This window comes from Falco rusticolus, chromosome 6 (genome assembly GCF_015220075.1).
Source record: "Falco rusticolus isolate bFalRus1 chromosome 6, bFalRus1.pri, whole genome shotgun sequence".
NCBI classification, from domain to species: Eukaryota; Metazoa; Chordata; class Aves; order Falconiformes; family Falconidae; genus Falco; species Falco rusticolus.
The window spans coordinates 53,842,538-53,862,506 of NC_051192.1; the positions used below are offsets into that span (position 1 = coordinate 53,842,538).

Below are 19,969 nucleotides of genomic sequence, written 5' to 3' on the forward strand. Positions count from 1 at the left end.
TCCTTCCACCACTTATATACATGTTCTCTACTCTTACCTAGTCAATGAACACTTAGAATGAACTGTTTTCAAAAAAACAGTTGTCTAACAAATCATTTCTAGAATCAAGACAAGTAAACTATAAAGAATACAAGAAATGAACATTTTTTCCCCATAACTTTATTTTCATATTTGTTTAATTTTAAAAAAAAAAAACATTTAAAGCTGTTAAAGGACAGAAATAGTTTCTTTACATTTAAAGATGTTTTAATAATATCAGACTGTAGCAAGAAAGTAATATTTTAAATATAAGATCTTTCTCACATGTTCCCTATGAAATTTACAGAATGTAGGATAAAGGGCAAACCAGTAAAATTCTGCCTTCAGACAACAACCATGCTGATTCCAGTAACCCCAAAGCAATTCTCATGGCATTACAGAAAGATATACAATTCTTCTCTCTTTCAGATTGAAATACCTAAATTTTTAAAAATTAAATATATGGTCACAGGCAGATCTAGCTTTAAAAATGTAACAGTTGTTATTTTAACTGCATTTTCAATGTAAAGTGGTCCCAGTCTAGCAAAGCACTACAGAATATGCCTAACTATAAGCACTCAAAAAGTCCTCTGAAAGTTACTTCTGTGGTGATTTGCTAGAATGAAGTCAGAATGAGTAATCTCTTTCTTTTCTTGATCTTTTGCCCTATTTTTGCAATAAAAGTAACAGATTGTACAATAGAAAAACTCTGAGAACAGCTTGAGGAACTTGCAGAAAACAAAGTCAGAAGCAAGATGCAGTTTAAAAGGGAATATTACGCTGCTTGCCTATGGCCAATTACCAGTCTCCTTTCTCTCAGCAAGTCGTTATGATCAGAGCACCAGGGCCAAAGCTCCACAAGCTGGCAAATATCAGGGTAGAAACAATTGGAGTTTGCCATCCAAGGTGGCTGTGGTGAGCTGCAGTTCAAAAGAGAAGAACATATGGCTTTTATAAACATCTTTCCAGTGAGTGAGTTTCGCTTTAGGGCAACAAACTGAATGAAGATCGCTAAGAAGATACTTAAATTACTTTTTTGTTAAGAGGTCCAAGATTCATTTCAAAAAAAGAACAACTTATCCTATAGACTCTTCTCAACCAAGCTAATCTGAAAATTCCATTTTACTTAGATTTTTCTTTTCCAACTATTTTCAAATTTGTGTCAACATCCGCTAACACATCAACAGTCTGTAAAACCAAAGCATATGTTTAAACCACATAGAAAGTCAAACAGACTTCACTGTGTATGACTCAAGAAGGGAGCATGGAAGAAATAAGAAAAAGCTGGAACAAAAGAAGATGGACAACACTATGAATTAAATAAGGCACACCAACAAATGCAGTTTTCTGATTTTTATTGGTGTTAAACGTAGTATAGAATTTCCTTTGTCATAAAGTATGTTGAAAAAGGCCACAAACCTTTATGAAGAGGCAAGTCAGCAAGTCTTGAAGACTTACATAAAGAGCCTTCAACTGCATTAGGTTTCTTTTACCAATCTCACAAAACCTTAATTACAAAATAAAAGCAAAAACTATTTTCTGCAATTACTTCTACAAACAAGCACTGAGCTACACTACTTGCTGTAGCTCAGAAGCTTGATCTACAAATGGCACCTTTTATTCAGGATGTTTACTCCTTGCATATTAGGTTTTGCAGTTATTCATACCAGTGATAAAAATCTGAAGAGCTGGAACAAAAGATGTGTCTCATGCTCTAACCAGTTCATCTGGTTAACTTTTCTCATCCTCATTTTTCTTGATCTGTTCTTTTTTTTATGTGTTTACTCATTTGATTTCTTTCTTTGGATAAAGTGGATCTGCGGTCAATAAATTATTTTCTTGGCTTTGTATTCCCTCCTTCAGTATCTCCAATGATGAATTACTTTAATCTCTCACAATTATTATTCCCCAAGACAGTGGCTTTTGTTCTCTTATTTTCTTCTTTCTCCCTCTCACTTATGTCATCTCATAGACTATCCAGAACTGTCCAAACTAATTTTTCCAACTGTATATTTTACAGCTATCCAAGACTATTACATCCTTCCAAAGACTTCTATTAGCTCCTTATCTACCTCTATAACTTATTATTGGAAAGATGATATACCTACAAAATATCTAAGTAATGTATCCTTTCTATACCCATTTATCTTGTGGGAAAAAAGAAAATACTTTTAACAGTATTTCATGTTATCACAAAAGAACTGACCTAACCTGAGAAATCAGAGATGGATCCTATTCTAACTGAAGATTCATTATTCTGGGAGATAATACAGAAACCTTGTTTAGTTTTCAATTGAAAATAAACTAACTGTAAATAAACTGAATTTTTACAAGGCCCAAGGAGGTCATCTGGTCTATCTTCCTGTTCTAGGTGCAACCACTGAAAACATTAGAAGAGCATAGCTATGTCTATTTCAAGCCTAAATCTTGAAAAACTACAAGGAAATTTCACAACTTGTTCCAGCATTGCACTGTCTTCCTAGTGCCTTTTTTTTTTCTGATGTCCAATCTGAACCTCAAAAACTGTAATGTGTGGTCAATCCCTCACGTCATATTCTCTGACAGTACTGAAACACTGCTTGGCTTCCACCTGCTAAATATAAATGTATTCCCTACACTACTATTATGTTCTTCTTCCAGAGTCCTCTGTTTTTATTATCCATTAAAAAGTATCCTTTTACTCTATCTAACCACCTTCCATATTTTTGGCAATATTAAACCGCATAACCATTAAAATGCTGGCTGAACTAAAAATGCCCACCCTCTGGTTTGCAGATCTCTCCTTTTTGGTCATGTGTTCTACACCACTGATTGTATCACAAGTTTTCTTCCTTCCTTTTCCCTTTCTTCTGCTTTTTCAACCTGCTTTCCTTGGCAGTAGGTAAGAGAGGCTGCCCTTTGATTACATCTTTCTCCTGCAAACTGTTATACTCAGTATCTTGCCACGGACAAAAGGAATATAACCTATATACAGAGCCAGCAGTTATCCTTATTTTAGTCCAACCAACGTTTAAAAACCCTAATCAAAATAAAACAATCATTAGACAGTTAAAAAGGGACTTTTAATCCAAAAATTGCCTAATTATTACAGAAAAGTTTCATCAAAAATAGAGTTTTTATATGGGGTCAGTGAGCTACTACCATCCTGAGTTCTTTCCTGGGAGGACTACAGTGTTGATGGTGGGGATTTTCTTCCTCCTCAGACTGGGGTCCCATCAGGTTATTTTTAGGCATTAGAAGGGTTAATGTAGACTAGCTCTACTCTAGTCCCATGGACTGAAACTCTGTCAGCACACTGCGTGGATCCCTGGAGTTCATCTTTTGGTTTTGACTTGATCAGAGACAAGTCCAATTCATATCCCCAGTGAGTGTACAGCAATGAGAAGCAAAGTTGGATGAGTAGGGACAACTGGGAGATTCACTTCAAAAGCACATTTCACAAACTAAATTGCTAGTACATGCTCAGAGGCAGTACAGTTTAGCCTTCAGATTTTTAGAATAAATTTCTATGCCTGATCGCTAAAAAAGCATTTTCACTTGTAAAAGTGGCATACTTGTTTCAGAAGTGACTGCAGAAAAATGCAGAACAGGCATAACAACAGTTTTACAGTGTGTTACATTTCAGAAAATATAGAAATTTTAGCTGAAATTATAATAGTAATAATAGCAATAAATATTAATCTAACTTGTAGGACCCGTGCAATTCCTGAATTATTACACTTAAGAGCTATAAAAATTGATGAATAAAGAATACACTTAGTTATATTTAGAATCCATAGACATTTAAATAAGATTTTAAAGAAAAAAATAATATTTCTCATGCCAATATTATTTTCAAAAAGTGTCAGCATATATTACTTCACTCAAAGCCCTCAGTTCCCAAACATGCTACTCCAAATTTGTGGTTTAAATTATATTTCAAATCTCTATAGTAGTTATGTCAATATACTACTATAAATTTTAAAAAATAATTCTGTCTTACTATTGCATACTTCAATTTTGGCATCAATTCTGTGAACAATTTGAAACCTATGTAAAGGTTTCCTACGGGACAAACACTAGAACATTATGGAATATTAGAGGGTGTGTGGCAACACATACTATTTTTCATGTCAATAGATATATGAAGTAGTGAAGAAAAGACCTTCAAGTAAGGCAGAGAAGAAGGTGAAGGTTTTGTGCATTTTAGAGCTTTTTACAGAAGCTTCAAGGTTTAGAAAGCACCTATGAATGACACCTGGGGCCATAGCAAGGGGAGAATGAGTGCTTGAACACAGTCCTCCTCCTCTATTTGGTAGGCTGCAGAAGAGATAAAAGTTTACTGCAATAAAGTTAAAACAGTGACATGTGGTGTTGGAAGGCTGTCATTTAACAATGAATTTCAAGACATTGCCTACTGAATTTCCTTTTATAACAACACAGTATATATTTTTTTTAGAATTATCTTTGAAGGGTGGGAAATATGCTTCTGTAGTGACACCACATTAAAAAAAAGTGCTGTAAATTACAGGCCTGGACTTTTTTAAGCCACAATCACAAACAGTTGGCTTTGTATAGAGGTGCATGTAACAAATATTTTTCTTTAATATTTCATACAACATGCTTATGTGTATACACTGTAGCTTCAAGACATATGGTACTTCAGGAAATAATAAGAATTGAAGCAATTCCAGCTAGTTTCAAGTTATAGGCACATAACATGACTTTAGTTTCTTTTAGTTAGTATAAACACGTAAATATGTATAATATGCAAATAATAATATCTATAATATGCATCTTTAAAATCTAAAATCTTAAAAAGGACCACTAGCTGCACAGCAAAAAGTATCACCTTGCCAAAAATCCATTATCTCAGCAGACCAGATGGGAATACAGTTTTTAGGGGTTTACTATTTTTAGTTTTCATTATTCAAACTATTCTTTGAAAATAAAAAGGTACATGTAGAACCAAAACTGCCAGAAGCAGATTATGTGGATTAATATGTCTCTGTAAAGTCATCTCTCGAGCTTCAAAAAGATAAAGAATTCTTCAGTTCAAGCTGTCATATACTATTTATAGGAATAACTGCCACAGATTGTATTTTCGAAGTAGCAATCATTGTTCAGGGAAGCATCTATTTATGGTTTAGCTAGTCAGTTAACCCTATTGTTCCCTTCATTTTCTTAGGTGCCATGTATTGATATGATAGCAAAAAGCGATCAAAGCAGAAATGAAAGAATAGCATACTGAACTTTTAGTAATACTTGCATATGAGACTGGAAAAATATTAACATATAAATAACTTGAATATTGTTGAAACACCAATTGCAACTCCAACTTTTGCACAAGAGCTTGTGACTGCTGACTGACCACTATGGAAGTTTAGAGCCTTTCTGCATTCCACCATGTACTTGAGAGGTAAAGTAAACATACCAAGTTATATGAAAACACACATTTCTAATTTAACTCACACTTTTTTACATCTGCTTTTGAATGTCCTAGTGGCATCTTTACATTAGACTTTAGTTCAAGGCCATCTTTTTAACATTATCTGGACTCGTATTCCACTTGTTACAGAGGCTTGCCATTACCTGTGCTTCAATACACCAAAACCTAACAACAAAATACATGCTTTTCAAAGGAAATGCTAATTCATTACACTGCTATCAAACAGCATACACAGTAAATTCAGAGTTTAAAGTAATCTTCCATAGCCTTCTGGTTTATTAAGTTAATGTTTTGAAGCTGTTTATATGGAAGTGCTTCCCAACCACGACAATTTTTGTGCTATGTAGTAATAAACAGCAAATAACAGTCAAAGTAAAAAAAAAAAAAAAAAAGTACCTAGTTTCTTTTCCCCTCAAGTGATTTTATATAAATAATTTACATACTAAAATCAATATCTATAAAAGCTATTCAAAACCAGAACCACTGATTTTGCAGAGAACCAAGAAGTGTTATGCCAGAGCCCATCACACAGTGAATTGTTCTGGTTACAAGCTAGCCATTTCTCTTCCTCAAAAAGAAAGATTGAAAAAAACACTCACCAAATTGATCTGCAATTGCAACTTTTCTGTTGACCCTCATAGGCATTGTGAGCCTGCAGCTGGATGGTGGGATCCCATCCTGCAGCACAGTGTCCCACTCACCCCACAGACTGGCACAGTTGGTCCTGCTGTGCCACAGCCGGCAGCACTGGGCATGGAAGGTGCACCAGCAAGTGGCACAGGCAGCAGCCCCTGCAGGAGGAAGGGGCAGGGACTTTCCCATGTAGGAACTAGGGACAGACCGGTATCACCAGTCAGGGCAGCACAGATGGTTCTAAAGAACTAATGGTAAAAGTGAAATCTGTTTTTCATGAATTTCAGACCTAATAAACATCTGGTTCATTTATATGTTTAATGAACTTGGAGTCATATCAATATAGTAAGTTTTGGAGTTTGTTTTGAGACTCTTTAAGCAAGTTTAATTAATTGTCTCTTCATTTTTATTCACATAAACTCAGAAAGCAGAAATTAAACTAAATAATTCAACCTTCTCTACACTATTCAGTGTCACAGGCTTCTCTTATTCATGCCTTTTACACTCGGGAAAGCCAAATGAAAGATAACCTCTCAATGTGACTTCAAACATAAACTACACAGAAGTCATCTTAGCAAGTATTTATTTTGAAAATAAACTTGAACTTAGTCACACAGATAAAATATAGATAGAACTCGTATCTCTCTTTTGCCATTCAATAGTATCTTTAGTTTCATGCTTTTCAGCTAATTATGAGAATGGGGGGGGGGGGGGGGGGAAGGGGCATGGATCAATGGGTTTGAAGTGTGGCACACATGAGCAAACACCACCTTTTATTCCACATATTACAGCAGACAAACAAACATTACTCACTGATAGAATAAATCTCAATTTCAGGCCATTGACAACAAGCCACATTCCAAACCAATGCTGTAAATCCTACAGGAGTTTGACCACTGCTTTACTTCTAAAATGGTAAACTTCAAATGCCAATGGAAATCTTTTCATGCCAAGACTCTTTAAAAACTCACAAATCTAAACTTATATCAGAAATAAAATTATAACTGTAATGTTTTTAACATCAATTAAATATATATTTGCATTCATTTTTATATTACATACTTCTATGATATTATAAAATTCCAGATTCTTAATCAATACTGGTCATACCTAGACTGATATATATATTTTAGGAAACAACTCAGATCTCGCTTCAATGGATATAGTCTGTGGATAACTGACTAGCTGAAAAGGGTCACATAGACATAGTCCAGCTGGCTGGACAAAAATGCACATCGCTCTCAGCTTATCTGAAGTAAAGCAAAATACACTGTCTTTGGCTGTCCTTGTTACACAGTAACAGGAAGATTTTGGTGGGAAAAGAATGTTGCAGGTGGGAACAGATAACTACAGAAGAGAAACAAGGGGCGGGCTTGGTATTTAGGCAACTAACCAATAATGAGCTTAACTTTTGTAATATGTATGAGCTAATTATAAGAAGGCATAAAAGGTGACTGTAAGAGACAATAAACAAAGTCTGCTGATCACTCATATTGAGCGACTGTGTCTTCCCTCCGTCGCGACAATAGTCAATGTCTATTAGAACAGATTTTTGTTTTTATTACCTTTGAAAGGGTAGATATAACCTCTGAATTTACTCCTGGCACACTTAACAGCTGCAGTACAAAACTGTCAGAAAGTAAATTATGTGGTTGAAATGAAATTGATAAGAATGCCATTAAACACTAATCTTTATCGATGAAAACAAAACCACGAATCCTGTAGTATATACTGTTGCTCTTGAATTTTGCATTAGTTTAACAGCTAGCAACAATCAAGAGCAAAAGAAAAAGGAAACACTATGGAACTGACTTTTATTATATTTTTCCTGTTCAGAAAGTGGTGTCTAAAGCAATGTAGAATTCACCACCTTTCCCCCTGAAGATCTACAGTACATTAAGGTTTTAACAACACTGGTTTTGTGGTCTAAGCCAGGAACAGAAGACATGTAAGTAGCACTTCAAAAAGGTATGTTTTCTTGAAAGATGGTTGCTTAATTTGACAGCTACACTCTGAAGTGTTCAGTTAGATCAAAGCCACATATTTTTTCACAGACAGAAGACAGAAGTTTTAATTGTTAAGATAGCTTTCCTGTTGCAGAAATGAGAACTGAGGAGAAAATACATTAAAAAAAAAAAAGGTTAGAAGCTTTTAAACATAATTCCTTGAGGTGTAGCATACACACACATAATCATACAGGGGGGAAACACATTCATATGTCTTCGCGAAATCCGATCTATAGGAAGGTGTCTCAGCTCATGGCAGGGGGGTTGCAACTAGATGATCTTTAAGGTCCCTTCAAAGCCAAAACCTTTCAAGTAACGTCATTCAGGAGCTGAGGACTCTTCTGTGTTCATAGTGCCCATAAATTATATGCTCACATTTTTCCTCCCATTATGCTCAGTGCAAGGGTAGGCTAGATCAAGTACATTGCTTTATTTCTGTTTCCCTCAAACACGTAGTCCACATCTCTGATTTCCAGACAGAAATCACTGAAGAACAGAAGACTTCCACAAAGTGAATCCAAGCACGTCTAAAATAAACTCCGTGTGGCGTAAAGAAGAAGTGTTAACACAATGCAGAATTCATCACACCTAATTTTTAGTGTCTCAAATATGTTTGATATGTCTTCAATATCAGAGATGGTTTGCATATCTAGAGCAACCCAAGTTCAGAGGCCACCATGAATAAGACATTAAAACAGTTGTCACTAATAATGTATATATAGGGATGGTAGGGCTTGGGCCTTAAAAAGGAGAAAGTCTTTTCTAGAACTGGTAGGAAGGATAACTGTAAAGAAAGCCAAATTACTGAACTTATAATAGGCAAACAATGCTTCAGAGTTGGCAAGCTGGAGCTGTAGAGGGCAAAGAACAGAAAATTTTCCAGACCACCTATATGTGTAGAACCACATCAGAAAACTTACGAATAAAGTAACAGATGTCCCATATGCGGTATTTTTACTAGTCACACAAGAAAATCACCTAGATACATTAAAAGAAAAAGATGACTGAATGCAACCTATAGAGGTCATCTAACTCAGCTTCCTACTGAACCTTCATAACAAAACCTGATCCTTAAAACCTCGTATTTTTATTTGTAATTTTCTGTTCAAATAAAACATTCAAGAAACACAAATCTGAAAGCAACAGATCTTTATTTTATAGACTGACCTGGGCTTCCTGTCATTTAAAGTTCTTAAAATTATTACAGCAAATAGATACTTTGGCAAAGCCAAACATGCGAACATATTTGAAATTCCTGTCCAGACTTCTCCGTGTGTTTATTCAAATGCTTTTATTTGGACAGAGGAATAGGTATTGGAGCAAAGATCCACTTAGCTAGACTCCATGTTGGAGTTTTCTCCAAGAGTGCTATAATCAAATACCTTGGAAAGAGTGAGATACTCTTGCAGCTTGAAGGTAGGTACACCTACACTCAATGTTAGAGAACCTAACACTAGGACCTAATCTAGTGTTAGGTGAATGGGTGGACTTGATGATCTTAAGGGTCTTTTCAAACCTAGATGATTCTATGATTCTATGACTTCCTGAGCCAGATACAATTTCTACATATTTAGTATCATAGTTAAGGCTTGACTCTGGTGGTCTCCCTCACCATGAAAAGTTCTTAGCTTTCTTCGCATCTAAAATCTGATCTCTTCATACCTCCTGATAAGGCAGGGTAATGGACCTTTCTGGCCTCGCTGATCTGTCATAACACCGACAGTGTTACTACCCTGGTCTTGTTCTTAGGATATAAGTCCAATACTCTACTCTTCCTATACAGACCGGGAATTTCAGCCTGTACAGGACTCTTCATTACTTATTTGGCTCTCTTCTACGCTGTCTTTAACATAAAGCATAACTCCACTGACAGCAAGGTTTAGTCTGTTACCCGTACATTTTTTAATCTCGTACTGCAATATCTCACTGATTACCCTTCTTCCACTAGATTTGTGATAAGCCTAACAGATCACCCAGGGTTGCCTTCACCCAGTGCTGTCCATTCCATTTTCCCATCTTATTTCTTAGAATTTGTACAAATTTGTCACTAATTCCATTCTTGGCAGCCTAACCTCTATTTTCTACCTGACTATTTCTACCCTCTGACATACCTGTGAGAATACAGAATTTCTGCATCTTGATCTTTCATAGAATTGTCATCCGAAACCCAGCCTTCAGTTTTAAAATCTTAGTTGCTGTATGACTCATATTAAGTTCATCTATTCTGAACAGATGTTCCTGGAATCTCCTGGGCAGTTTCTCTAAGGTATTATATTTTTAAATATATTACCCATTTCAGCACCCGCATCTCTTGGCTGTCAGCTTTTCATAAGTATTATTTATGTGCTCAAAAAAAGCAAATTTCTCATCTATATTTAACATGACATTTTTACAGGCAAGTAAACCCAGTAATTCCAAATAAGCATTTTGAAGTGTGAAATTTACTTGACCAAAATATAACATGTGAAGCAATCTTAAATCTGTCTTCTTGCTTCTATACTAACATTCAGAAATCTTTTTTGTTTAAATCTGATGTGAAGGAATAAGCTACGCCAAATAACTACAGACTCCTGTAATGGGTCTAGTTTAATTGACTTTGCCTTCTCAAACATAGATAAGAATCTGTCTAATTATATAAAAGTCTTCTATCAGCAAGATAATAAAAAACAAATTAAATACCCTGATCTGAAAGAATATAATCCACTTCATATTTTTCTGCCTCTAGAGCTAATGAAGAAACAAATACTTACTTATATATATCTACAAGTATATGTAAGTATATAAGTATACTTACTTGTAACTAACTTACAGAAGTTAGTTATAATGTTTATACCACTACTAGAAGGTAAGTCAATACCACAGCAATGCAAATCCTCTGAGTGTTCTGATGCAGAATAGGATTTTATGGAAAGCTTTGCTCATTTTCCAGCTTTAAGATATAAGCCAACACTTGCTAAGTGCAGCAAGAGAGTTTCCTCTAACTTCAAGGAGCATTGAGTCAGATCTTGATGTAAAAAAGCCGATAACTGGAACATACTAATTTAGTTACTCTTTACAACTCACAGCAATCAAAAAGTCTAGTTTCACTGCTTGCTGCTGTACTATTAATGACAACTTACACAGGCCCCCAAATGCTGTTTTTCTTTTAAAGGGCCATATTAAATATTTCCATTCCAGAAAGCATGCCAGTTTGGCAGTAGACCCTCCTGTGTGCAGAGCACTAGGACAAAGTAGTAGTAAATGTTCTTTACAAAACTAAATACATATCAGTACATCAAATCCCAGCTGCTAGAATACAAATTAAAGGAGACAACTTAAAAAATAACTGAAAATAAAAATGTCAGACTTAATAATAAGGATGGGGTGAGCAGCGGCAACATTGGAGAATGGTTCAATTAACATAACATTCATGTTTTAAGCACTCATATATGAAGTGTGGCTTGACAGGAGAACTAGTAGAAGAGTGTCTCATATAAAATTCATATCATGAACCTCAATAAATATTTTTTTTCTTTCTTTAGCATAAGTTTTGCTCACTACAGATGCTTTCTTTCTCCAAACTTTTTTAAATTTTTAATGAAATTGTTATATTGGCCTGGGCTTTATGACATCATACCTGGGTTTATATCAAAACTTATTATTATTTTTGTTATTGATTTCACAGCAAGCAGAAAGATGAAGTGTAAAAGAAAAAGTAAAGTTACTTTAAAAGCCCCAAACATCTTAGCAACAAAAAGTGGACTTAGAAAAGGACTCATTAAGTACAATTGTTTTTTCATACAACCTTCTATTTATTAAATTTGGTTCCAGCATTAAGTTCTGTCTCAACAGACACTCCATCCTGGTGGTCTAACCCCTCAGGGGACTGCTCGAGGAATGCATGGAGGCTGACACTCTGAAGCAGCTAATTCTGCTTCAGGTTAGTATTTATCAAACATAGTGTACTACTCACTTAAAAACAGGGGCTTGGGGGTCACCCTGCTGATGGGACTGTGTTTGCACTGCGTAAAAAAAATTACAAACAACAATACTGAGGAAATAGGTGTGAGGTTAGAGGATGAATTACACTTTTCTCTTGCAGAAATGATAGACCCAGGACAGGTATTGAAGCACAGCAATAAAGGAAAGTACAAATAGTTACTCTCCATGTTTTGTGATTAAAAGGGAAAGTTCTCTACATACCACATCTCTTGTGACAAGAGAATGCCATACTTCACATCCCACATCACGAGGGTATTTAAGTCTTACATATTACATATTATCACTTTAGACATGTAGCTTAACCCCTTGCTCTGGAAGCACAGATATCATTGTTAAAAAAAATTCAGTATAAAATATACATTTTTGATTTGTCATAGGTGCAATTACAAGGCAACAGCAATGGAAGTAGGTAAATACACTATATATAAATTCTTAAAGTAGCCTTCCATCAGAATTATCCAGTCCTTTCAAATGCACATCTCAGCTGTTTCACTTTTAATTAAAATCATACATCAATGTACTGCTCAGTTTAACTACAAGACGCAAAAAAATATTTTTCTTGTAAATTTTGTTCAGCTTTTTCAAATCCAGAAGAAAATAGTAGGGAGGAAATCTAGAGTGGATAGGGATTGATAGAAGACCAAAAAAAAGAAAAATCAGTATTTCCAGTTTTGTGAATATAATTTGAAATGGATCTTACATAAACATAAGGAAGAGTCCAAGAAAAACATAATAGTTTTAGTTTCCTGCTGAATATTTGTTCAAAAGGTAATCATAGTACATATTTTACTGTATATTTCAGGTCTCAAATTAAGAAACTACAGACATAAAAGTTCAATAATGAAGAACTGGAAAGAGCAAAACCCAGAAAAATGGAAGAACTTATTTAATCTTTTCCTGGGTTAAGGGACAGGGAAGAGGAATAAAACACTATAAATATTGAGGAAAATACTGAAGTTAAAAAAATAAAAAAAAAAAAAAAGAGAAGACATTTCAAAACAAGAGTGAGCCATTTATGTCTAATCCATGCTCATACCTGAGGTTCAGGCAAACCATTACTGCTTTACAAAGCATTCAGAATTATTTAAATTTCTAAGCAGGCCCCCATATCTAAGGCAGGGATTTTATCCCTTAGTACAATAAAGGCAAAACTCCAGTTGGCTTCTCCAGGACCAGGACTGTAATTAAGATCTTTAACATACCATATATATATATATATATATATGTAAGGCACTTCATCAGTTGTTCTGACTTCCTTTGCAAGACTATGGCTGTACAGAATGCCAACAGCAACTTCAGAGGACTTAATTATATAAATATTCCAATTCCACTAGACTAATTAGCAAGTTTCCTGTTAAATTAAAAGTTTGAACTTATTTTGACTTGTTTGAAAAACAGAGCTGAAGTAACTGTAGAAGACGAAGGGGAAACACATCTCAGACAACAGAAGTCTTACAGCAAGGACATTTCTAATTTCTGCAGGCTGCAAGGTTTCCTTCCAGTTTGGCCAGCATTCCTTTTCTATGCCTCGTTACCACTACTAATTCTTCTTTGGCTCCCATTTCCCTTCCCTTGCATCAACATCAGTAAGAAATGAAGAACAGAATTCTTTTAGACTTTTCTGTCACACTACATTACCTTAATCATGTTGTTATCCTCACAACATAGCAGCTCACTTATATTCTTGCTTCTTTTCATATTTATATATAAATATAATTTTATTTTTGCAATATTGAGATTTTTTTCAAGATCTAATTTACTTTGACTTTTCATGTTTGCCATTTAAATCCTCTATATGTTGCTAAAGCCTTAGAGATAGGTATGTGCTAACAGATATTGGTCATTCAAGTAAGATAAGAATCATTAGTTTGCCTTAGGAGGTGGTGGTCATCAGAGATCTTTGTTGGTCAAAAAGGCAATATCAGATAATCATCATCACCACCATCCAGCTATGCTGCTCATAAAGACAGGTTGCACAAACTGGGTAAGCTTTCGAAGGCCTCTCTGCAAACTAAGAAGTTCTAAGAAGGTTAATGGGTCTTGCTCTGATCAGATTTCCTTAAGCAATTTTACCTCTGGCTTATCACTTCATTTTGTGGCTGACTGCTGAACAGCGGGTGCTGCCACCCCTCATGAGGGACGGTGAGCAATTCTGGTCTTGCGCTATCAGCCTGCTTCCCAGACATGAAATGAAGCTCAGGCATACAGTTTAATAGACATTAGGCGGTTACTCCTGCTTTTTTTGGGCATGTTTCTTCATTGATCTCTAAGATAATCAAAGCAGTTCATATGGCCATCATCAGCCAATATAAAACCAGAAGAGGAAAAGTACATCTTTTAACACCAAAAGCTTTCACAGTGGCATCTTGCTGAGTATGATACAACGTTCCCAAGAAAACTGACTTCACAAAGAACGCAAAAAGGAAAGAATAGTCTCTCAACAGAGTAACTACTGTGTACACAGTTCACAAGCAAAAATACTGACAGGAAAAAAAAAAATAAAGCCAAGAAATGCAGGAAAGAGTGGTACTAGAAGCCATAGTTTAGAACCATTTTGTACTAAGAAACAAGAGAAAATGTAGTAGTCACAATGCACAGAAAGAAAAGAAGTAAAACAATAAAATGTTTCTCTGCAAGCACACAAATGAACTGACAAAACCTCTAAACGTAAAACCCAATATACAGCAGACATATAAACCATGCTCCTGTCCAAAGGAGTGGGATATATGTGCCCTTTCTTGAAATGACCTAGGTTACACAGCCTCTGCCTTCAGGTCTAATGGGATGCCCACCCACTTTGTGAATGTACGTATGTGCTCCCATTGGAAAAAAAGGCAACATACCATGAACTTTTCCTCTTCTGCTATAACCTTGCTTTACCCCTCCGCTGGTAAAATCACACCATATGTTAACAATGCTTGTTTATATGGGCATATATGCATGAGTTCATATCCATGCACATATATAAAGTTTATTTTTACTTTCTTCAAACTTCAGAAGTTGGTTATGTGCTGGTTGTGCTTCAGATAAAGAAAACCTCAGAGCCTTTCCTACAGAACAAAGGTTCAGAAAGCTGCATTTAAACATGAGTGCTGTGTTAGTATTACTCTGCCTTTATAAATACATATCAATCAACATATAAAAACACACAACAGAATGTAAAATACAGGTGGTTTGCTTCAGGATATTATGCTGAGGGAATTAAAATATCTTACTTTGCTGGTTCATGTACATAAAAGTAGTAGAATGATTACATCTTTCCATTGTTAAAATAACACAACGTAAACCTATACTATTTTTTCAGAATGTATAGTAACTAAACAGCCTGGCAACATTCACATCTAAGATTTCCATTGAGAGTTCATACTCAGAGTCAGTGCTTCTTTGCTTTTTGATAAAAAGCTGGAAAATGTCCATATTCCTGGATGAAGCCCTGCTCCCACTGGAATCAAAAGGAAAGTCACCAGCAAGTACAAAAAGCTGGAATTAATCTCTAAGGGTTTGTGATTTATACCACCAACAAAGATTACCACTTCTGCTTTAGGTATTCATATTGACTGTCACATCTCTTCTGTAGCACAAAAAGAGACTCAGAGAGCACTAAACTTGAAAATCTTGAGGAAATTGAAATGTGGAATCGACATGCTACACAAAAATAAAAATATTCTCAACTGTAAGAAACAATGAGAGTCTTTGTAACAGATTCTCATTTCTGACCAGATTTAAACTGGATAATTTTACTGCTTTCCATATTGTAACTCAAAATTTTCATTGTTTTGACTGATATCATAGTTGCAAAACATCTCAGTCACAAATAATCTTTCTACCACAAAATTTGACCATGCAATTAATTCTCAGGATGGTCACTTCAGCTTTCCATGAAATGGCATAAGAAGAGGTGTGCATCTCAGAATGAAATCCATAAGAGCAGCATGCTGACTAGGGAGCCGTTTGCCAACAGGGCCAACAGAAAAATGATGAAATCAAGGACGTGCCTTAACTTCTTCCTTTCCCAGGGTTCAGTGACTTACCACGGACTAGGCAGTGGGAAACTCACTTCACTCAGGATTCATAGCCTAGAACACTTTCCTGAAAATATCTCATAAACATGAGCTGCATTGCTGTTAACTGTTGGCTGTCTACTGTGATCCATGACATACTTCTTTTATGTTCTGAAAGCTTTATTTAATATTTGCTTCCTATATATATTTCAAACTGCTAGCTCTTCTAGACAAGGGCTACCATGGTTTTGGGTACAATCAAAGAACTGATACTGCATAAGAGAAACAGATGCCAGGGAGAGAACCTCCAGTATATAGTATGGCATGTGGCTGCAGTTATGTGCACAGGAGTCTTCTCATTGTCATTCCTTTCCAGATGAACCTAATAACTGGCACTGACTATACCCTACAAAGTTAGTATAGAACATGGAATAAAAAGTATATTCTAGATCAAGAAATGTTGATCTTTTTCATATATTGTCAAGATATTTTCTGTAACTAAAAGGTGTTCTACCCCTACACCTCCAATTAGAAGTCTCTTCCAGGCCCCCACTCATTTGATTATTGGGCAACAAACTAGGAAAGAGGTTTTAAGAGTGTTTCCATGACTGCTGTTTCTAAGGAATTCTTTTTGAAAGTTTCATGGCTGGACTAAGAATACTCCACATTCCACGGTATGTCACAATTCTGTACAATTCTCCTTTCCTTGTAGTACCCCAGCTCAAGTTCTGTGCAGCAGACACAAATTTGCACAAATCAGAGGATGACTGCTAATCTGGCTGCTAATTTTTTCAGCCACATATCCAAACATATATCTTTCCTATTCCACTTAAATATGGGGCACTGTTAATAAAGGCTTTGTCACAATTATGGTATATTGGAGGCAATATTAAAGCACTCAGATTGGTGTCAGGTTGCCCAGGGAGATTGTAAAGTCTCCATCCTTGGAGATATTAAAAAGCTGAATGGACATGGTCCTGAGCAACTTGCTGTAAGTGGCTCTGATTGAGAAAGGCGGTTGGACTAGATGACCTCCAGATGTCTCTTCCAACCTCAACCATTCTGTGATTCTGTGATATCAGAATGGCAAAGCAGAGATGTGAAGATAGCACGTGATGAACAACCAGAAGGACTGTAATAGAGTACATTTTTGGCCTCAATCATTACTATGTGAGAAAGACGCCAAGGTTAGCCAAACTCTTAGGTACATTAAAGCAAAATCCAATTACATTCAAAAGAATGAAAATATATAATTACCAGCATGAAAATGTCTAATAAACCATTTTTTAATGTAGAAAACATTTTTACTAGATTCTCACAACAGCATTTTTGAAAGCCTGCCAAATACACTTAGAATTCATATGGCTGGACAAATGATCAGGAATGGTTTCCAGATCATTTTTTTTAATGATGGGTTTGAAACAACTTAAATGTCATCTCAGGCATTCTTCAAAAGACTGCCTTAATCTCTGAGACTGCTAATGTTTGCATGACATCATTGTCATTACAGTCCTGTCTCTTCACTCAGTAACGAGAAAAACTGAGGGAAACATGAAAAAGGTTTTACTAGTGTCCTACTCAGGTGTATAATTTCAAATTCCACTTCAAAATCTGGACATTAGCTCACAGCAAAATACACTAAAAAACCAAATTCTTTTATGCAAACGTAGCCACACAAGTGTAGTCAGACTGTCCCCTTCAAAGCAGTTGTTTTATATCCATAATTTTCCTTGATAAACCAGAGGAATGGATTTCTCTTCCTTAAACTGAAGCACACATATCAGAACTCAACAGGCTCAGATAATTCCTTTATTATTCCACACTCAAGTGACCGAACATGTTTACTTAGAGTAATTATTTTTTTCTTTTTTTTCCTCAAAATCCTGACATGCTCATAGAATGTCCGTATTTTAAAATAGCCACTTCATCATGAAATAATGTATCACAAGAGAAAGACAGCTATCAAAAGAGTAAATCTTCAATATGAAGGAACTTTTATGACTTCTTGGGTTCAGCATTTTCAAAACAAAACACAAGAGTAAATGGAATTTTTCAATATGATTCATCTTGGGTAGTGTGTTTCTATCCCCATATGGTATTTACAAAATTTCTCCAACTGGCACAAAGTTCATGCGTTACAAAAGCTGTGAGAAAGAACACTTTTTAAAAAAACAGGTGTTAATTACTGATAGGCACAAAGCAGCATAATGAAGTCATTTGTGCCTGGCAGATCTAGACCCAACTGAAAGGAACTGCAAGTACATGCATTTCTTCAGGGTACCTACACATACAGTTTAAATTGTCACCACAGTTTACAAGATTTTAAAATATACAAAGAATTGTTATTTATAGAAAATCAACATTCTCTCAGAACAGTTGTCTGAAAGAAATGGATATAAATGCAGACATATCACTAAAACATTTAGCAGCTACTACAGTGACAGGAAGTATCCTAAAATGTGTGTGGCTTTAGTTTACTTCTGGCTTAACAATTTAAATAAAGAAAATAAGCAATTATTAGTTAGTAATATTCTTACACGCTCATCAAAAAAAATTACCAAAATGTAGTAAGTTTAAATACATATTTAAATACTTTTTTATACTAAAAATACCACCAATGTAATTTTTAAAGAACATTAATTTAATGGAAATGCTGAAGAACTGCCCTGCCCCTACAAAAAAAAAGTATGATATTTTTATGCAAGCTAAATTAACTAAAACCTCTTGATATTTACTAATGACTTTTAGGCAGACTGAGAATAGACATGTATTTCAAAATTTATTAAAGTGAAAGTACAGTGAAAAAATTAAAAAAATCTAGATGTCTATTCCTCTGGCCTAGAAAAGAAGGAAATGTATATTTGCATCTTCCATAAACATATATATGCAACAAAGTTTACCATGAGATTAAAATGTAACTTTATACATGAACTGCAGAATTCTACCTTCCTGATCCAAGTAATGGAAATGTAATTTCATAAAAAATCATTGCACCAGTATTATATTATCAGTTTCCCAAAGAAAAAAACAGAAGGCCCAGGGAGATTCCCGTGTGTCAAACATGCCTCTGGAAGCAACTACTGAATGTAATCCTTGAGATGAACCTTGAAGAGAAGAAGCCAAATGTGTTTTCCATGGATAATGAAGTACAGTTGCTGGCAGTCGGAAAACATAAAACATAATGAGACTTCACCACATGAAAAGAGTATCTTCCCACTGCTTCGTGACACATTGCAACAGTTTGTCCATAAAAACATCTAGGTAGCTTATTAATAGCAATGTGAATGTGCCTTTATAGACTCCACTGCTGTATTCTTGGACTCATGGGCTATTGTCACTTGGAATCTAACACACTAAAAAGCACGGATGAGCCCTAAATCTGAGTGCTTTCCTGCCTTTAGAATGGGCAAACCCACTTGTCAAAGCATAGATGATTTTTTACTTTACAGGCAGCTACAAGACAGCTACAAGTCTGTACAGCAGCATCAGCCATATGGCATGAATCTTCCATTCGTGATAGCTACAGTATGTATAATCGTCTTGAGGAGAGAGAGCATTTCTTGAAGTTTTGCTGTTCCATAGATGATTATTCTAAAATGTTCCAGTTAAACTTATATCTTGAGATGATTGTTGTTGACATTGGTAATTACAAGGAGCTTTCTGAGATGCAAAGATTTAATGGCAAAATAGACCATCACATATCAAATGAGAAGAAAAATTGTGGACACGTAAATGTAGCTCATTCCTGTTATGTGCAGTTTCTGAAAGAATATAAATGTCATTTATCTGAAGTCAATAAAGGCTGCCGCTGGCTTTTCTGATGAGTTCAAAGTACTCATTTAGCTGGATGACACCAGACTGTTAGATGAAAGCTCAAACTAACGATTCACAACTAATTTGAA

General features: G+C 35.3%; 1 protein-coding gene across 1 annotated transcript in view; it reads right to left on the reverse strand.

Annotated features, from left to right (window-relative positions):
- Nucleotides 1-229: 229 nt before the first annotated feature.
- WDR27 (WD repeat domain 27) overlaps nucleotides 230-19,969 on the reverse strand; it is a 130,825-nt gene continuing 111,085 nt past the window's right edge. Inside the window, 1 exon segment of the mRNA XM_037393182.1 lies at nucleotides 230-938. Coding sequence (XP_037249079.1) covers nucleotides 891-938 — 48 coding nt within the window. The 3' untranslated portion in view covers nucleotides 230-890.